The 5,066-nt window shown below is 31.8% G+C and overlaps 1 protein-coding gene across 6 annotated transcripts; it reads left to right on the top strand.

Moving 5' to 3' along the window:
- The first annotated feature begins 209 nt into the window (after nucleotides 1-209).
- On the top strand, nucleotides 210-2,112 carry LOC106293056. 6 transcript variants are annotated; one of them, XR_001260339.1, is made up of 7 exons: nucleotides 210-373; nucleotides 538-875; nucleotides 955-1,007; nucleotides 1,183-1,271; nucleotides 1,440-1,521; nucleotides 1,668-1,745; nucleotides 1,837-2,112. XR_001260339.1 is itself a non-coding variant. In XM_013728729.1 (5 exons), exons 1-5 carry the CDS (start codon nucleotides 368-370, stop codon nucleotides 1,942-1,944), a joined length of 417 nt encoding a protein of 138 aa, XP_013584183.1. In that variant the 5' UTR covers nucleotides 210-367; the 3' UTR covers nucleotides 1,945-2,112. The 6 variants fall into 6 exon arrangements, 3 of the variants coding, with proteins under 3 accessions (XP_013584183.1, XP_013584184.1, XP_013584185.1); XR_001260338.1 differs by having other exon boundaries at nucleotides 1,183-1,521; XR_001260340.1 differs by lacking the exon at nucleotides 1,183-1,271 and having other exon boundaries at nucleotides 955-1,018.
- Nucleotides 2,113-5,066: the final 2,954 nt, after the last annotated feature.

Below are 5,066 nucleotides of genomic sequence, written 5' to 3'. Positions count from 1 at the left end.
GACTTTTTTTTTTTTTTTTTAAAACACCAACCCTTTCCCCTTTCCCCTTTCGACACGCGTCCCACAAGAGTCGGTGCTTCCAGCGCTTAATTAAGACACAGTTCTTAAGTAAATCCCTCTTTTTCATTTAATTAAATTGCTCATTACACTAAGAGCTGGTCTTAAGAGCCTGCAATGCACAGGCTCTAAGAAATGCTAAAAACCCCTAACTTGTCCCTTTTGTATTAGATATGCGTTAAAAACAAAAGGGGGAAAAATCCCATCTATTTTTCGTAGGTTTCTTTCATCTTCTTCCTTCTTCTCTTTGCATGTTACGAAATCGATCGATCACTCCAGCATCTCCTCCAAATCCGTCAATGAAATCACCATGGAGGTTTGAATTTTTTATCTTTTAGGATTGATTTGAAGCTGAAATAGAAGTGGGTTGATACAAATCAGTTTGAGAATCGATTCAACCACTCTGTACATATGCTCTCTTTGTCTATCTTACATCGATTTTGTAACATGTTATGTTAATATTCGTATGTGTTTGTCCAGATTTGGTGCCATCAAGACTTTGTGCCATCAACTTGGTTCCATCGATTTGGATCCAAAACTCGTTGTATTCGAAAGACCCGGGAGAGAGGAAGAACATGGAACCAAATCAATGTAATAAGAGATAAAGCTATGGTGGGTTTGAGGTTAGTATTTTTTTTCCCGTTCGGGGTGTAGCAGTCCCTGGGGTTGAGGGGGAACCTGTAAGCCTTCCTGAACCAGTGACTGAAGCCATAGCTGCTGCGTTTGGGCAATGGTTGTTACACAAGAAGAATGTTGGATCCCGGAAGTTGAGAGTATCCGTTGGCCATGACTCTCGCATCTCTGCACCAACCTTGCTGGTATGTATCTGTAAACACTGTCTCTTCATGAAATGGGATAAGTAAATTTTCTGTTGAAATTCCATTGGTTATTTTGTAGGAAGCGGTTTCTCGAGGTCTTGGCCTTTCTGGATTAGACGTTGTTCAGTTCGGGTGAGTGATGAGTGATGAGTAGCCTTTCTTGTTCTAGAATATTCAATTTATGCTCATTCTTCATTCAATAGATTCGATGACTCTCTTTGAATGTAGTGCTGCTGGGTCATATGATTGTTTGAATCACTTTTCATATATAACTTATGGAAACACAACCCTTGTGTTTGCTTTGCAGATTAGCATCAACACCAGCAATGTTTAATAGTACATTGACTGAAGATGAATCATTCTTGTGCCCTGCTGATGGGGCTATCATGATAACAGGTATTCTTATTGATCTCGGTTTCTATAATAAGTAGTTATTTTTCTTAGTAGTTGTCATCACTTAGTGATATTTGCTACCACGCTTTTATTTTGAGCAGCAAGCCATCTTCCTTACAACAGGAACGGTTTCAAGTTCTTCCTTATATTTAAACTTTTTTTTTCTGAAAGGTCCGCTGCTGTGGATTCATCTGGCCGTGAGTTCAACCGTAATCGTCTTATTGCGTTGCTTTCAGCTATTGTTCTAGAGCAAGTAAGAGACATGCTCTAACCATTTCACCATGTTAACAATTGTTTTTGGTGTCCTGATGTTCTGTGCTTATCCATCTAGATTGTTCTCTCTGTTCCTATACATATGCTTCCACTGCATAGTTTAACAGTAAACATTTCCTGTTATAGATCCGTGTTTCGGGCTTTGGTGGATGGTTTCTTCTCAGACTTTCTCTCCACGACCCTTTTCTTCCTCTTAACATTGAGGTAAAAACAGATACGTATGAGAGCTTGGCTTTGTAGTTTCTGATGCAGTGAAGGAGTTCAATATGTATAAACAATATTTTGGAACGTGCAGGCGCAGAGTGAGAATGATGCTGTGAAGTTAGGCCTTGTGGTTGCTAATGCAGTGAAGGAGTTCAATGCTTTGGACACCTCTGCTTTGTCCAGTCTCACTCGCTCTTAAATTGGTTTTAGGTGGATCTGTGATCCTAAATTAATGTTCTAAAATTGCTTTGGACACATTTTTTTGTGTGGAAATCAATGTTCTAAAATTAGTATAGACAACATCTAAGAAGTAAATTAATCACAATACAATATGATTAAATATAATTAGTCTAAGTTGATTTAAATATATTTAAATTAACATTAAAGTGTGTTATAATTAGTTTAACTATATCATTTTCACTATTATTTTATCTATAAAAATTATGATTTTCCAAAAAAAATTAGTATATTCAGTTTAATGTTTCATTAAAATTTTACGTTCTTTCATGATATGATATCCAATAATTCTACTTAAAAAAAAAAAAAAAAATTTAAAACCTCAGACTCAGTGAAGTTCTATCATTGGAGAAAGAAAAATTAAATTAGGTTAACAAATGTTCTAAACCTTTTAAATCACTATATTTATTACTAATTTATTTATTAGAGCCCATGATGAGTTATATCGATGGACATGCTCTTATACATTTAGGTTTCCAATTTAGACTCGAAATATCGTAGTCAAACCTGATGCGTGAAACCGGCACGTGGGTTCATGTGAAGAGCCATTTTCATTTATAATATATTAACCATGTGTTTTCTTTACTAAATTTTCTAATGTAGCTTGGGACGAATTGGTTATCCAGCCAATTTTAAGATATCTGGATCTGGATTCTTATCCGGCGGATCCATAATTTTACTATCCTTATCCGGATCCGGAGTTCGCGGATATCCGGGTTTCGGATATCCCTCTAAAAATGATAATATCCGGCGGATATCCGGATCCGATTTAGATCCTTAAAATAAATAAAAAATAATATTAATATATATAAAATATTAACACTAATTTAAAAATAAAAATATATATAATATTTTTAATTATTTATATGTATAATATTACAAAATTTACATAAAATTTATATATACTATTATAAAAATGAAAATATATTAAATAAAATTAGTTTTTATATATAGATATTACTATTTTTGAAATAGTTATTAATAAAATTTACGGATCCGGATATCCGGACTAAAAAATCAAGATATCCGGATTCGGCTTTGACGGATCCAATATTTTACTATCCGGATCCGGATACGGCCTCTCCGGATATCCGGATTTTCGGATCGGATCCGGAACGGATCTCGGATCGAATCCGGATCTCGGATAAAATTTCCAGGCCTAAATATCTTATTGTAAAAAAATGGTTCAGTTAGCTGTAGTCTACAAAGTCATAATCGTCCAAATTTTGTAAGCTAAGCTAATATATTTGAGAAGTCTACTACAAAAATAAGTTAAACTAATATATTTGAGAAGTCTACTACATAAATAAGTTAAACTAATATATTTGAGAAGTCTACAACATAAATAAGTTTGCTACATATCTTGCATATAATTTTTTTTATCGAGAGAAAACTTTATATGATTATAATCATAAAATTAATGTTTACAAGTTTTTTTAGTAATAAAAGATTGGTTGTAATTTCACTAGATTTTTTGATTACTTTTGCATTTGATTGAATTCGTGATATCAATTGACATTCAAATTTCAAAATTTAAGTTATTTTTGGTAAATTGTCATAGTTTATATATATTAATACTAATTATAGTTTATATTTGTGTTTGAGATAAATCACACATTTCAATTATATCTATTCTATAATAATTATATAATTAGATTTGTAACAGAGACTAGCTACTATATATATTCTTGCATGTGCTTCATAATTAACATGATTCAATCAAAACCTAATTGGTTCCGGTTATAAAATTGAAACATTTAGATTGACAGTTCATATATTAAAATTATATATTAATAAAATTGATAATTTGATTAAAATATTAATTTTTATGCTTTAACTACAAGAAAAATTATACATACACAAAAATTAGCAACAAAAGTTTTGTGGCTATAATATATAAGCTACAAATAGCCACAAAAACAGCAACAATTTTTAAAAACTAAGATGAGTAGCTATTTTGTAGATTTTTGTGGCTAAATAGTCATAAACTATGTTTTGTAGCTATTGGTAAAAAGTAATCCACAATTAGCCACAAAAAATTTTAAGTGTTGGATGTTGGTGTGTAGGGTGAAGATATAAAATCCGTAGAATCCAAATTTTCTTACCATTTAAGGTGTCCCGAATGGCATGACTCGAACCCAGACGGCGGATATGGGTGCATAAGTTGTAACAAGTTCTTGTAACTTTCCTACTCATGAAAGTAAAACTATTATATTCTCTTTTTTCCTCGTTCAATTTTTGTGTTCTTCTGATTATTGTAAACATGATGACAAGCAGTGGCGGAGCTAGGAATTTTTTTTTCACCGGGGTCAAGATTAATATAATTATATAATAAGTAAAAAGAAGTGTAAAGATTATTTTAAGAGGGTTGTTCATAAATTAACCAAATTTTAACTTTACCTTGACAAATTTTCAAACTAAACAACAACGAATAAAAAATCATGGGCTCAGCTGACTCCCCTCCTCCTCATGTGGCTCCGCAAGTACTTGTGATAACGTTCACACCATTTCTCCCAAAAAAAAGTTCACACCATTATAAATTCCAGCTTAACCTAATCATATTATTGTAAACATGATTATAACGTTTGTAAAATCATGAATAATTATTTATTTGCCTAAGATTGGACTACCAAATTACTATTGAACTAAGAGTTTTAGGTGATTTGTATCAAAATTACAAATCCACTGTTATTTTTTTTTTTAAAAAAACTCAATTAAAATTTACGGTTATTGAATTTGACATTTCATAAAATACTCTGAAATCCACTGTTATTAAAAATATTTTAAGTTGTAGAGTTTTAAAGTTGATTTTTGAACGTTTGGGTGGAGTTTCTTAGTTAAAAAATTAAAACTCAAATCTCATAGTTTTAGGTGATATTCTAGGATGGTTTAACAAAAATCACTTTAATCTCTACAATTCATTAAAATCATCTAAAACCTCACTAGAAATCAAATTACCTTAAATTAGATTAAATACACCCCCTAAGAATCCAAATAGAAAAAGGATTGGGCCAAAAATAATGTTTTTGGTTAATGTTCTTAAATTAAGAAAAGTGGGTACGTTGTGCCAGTATAATAATGGAT

The sequence above is a fragment of the Brassica oleracea genome, chromosome C5 (assembly GCF_000695525.1).
Source record: "Brassica oleracea var. oleracea cultivar TO1000 chromosome C5, BOL, whole genome shotgun sequence".
Lineage (NCBI taxonomy): Eukaryota > Viridiplantae > Streptophyta > Magnoliopsida > Brassicales > Brassicaceae > Brassica > Brassica oleracea.
This window is presented reverse-complemented; position numbering and strand designations above follow the sequence as displayed.

What these genes read in the sequence shown, in the direction of transcription:
- LOC106293056 (XM_013728729.1), top strand. An exon ending in CAGCTATTGTTCTAGAGCAA is followed by an intron (nt 1,522 to 1,667) that starts GTAAGAGACATG and finishes TTCCTGTTATAG; the next exon opens with ATCCGTGTTTCGGGCTTTGG. An exon ending in TTCTTCCTCTTAACATTGAG is followed by an intron (nt 1,746 to 1,836) that starts GTAAAAACAGAT and finishes TGGAACGTGCAG; the next exon opens with GCGCAGAGTGAGAATGATGC.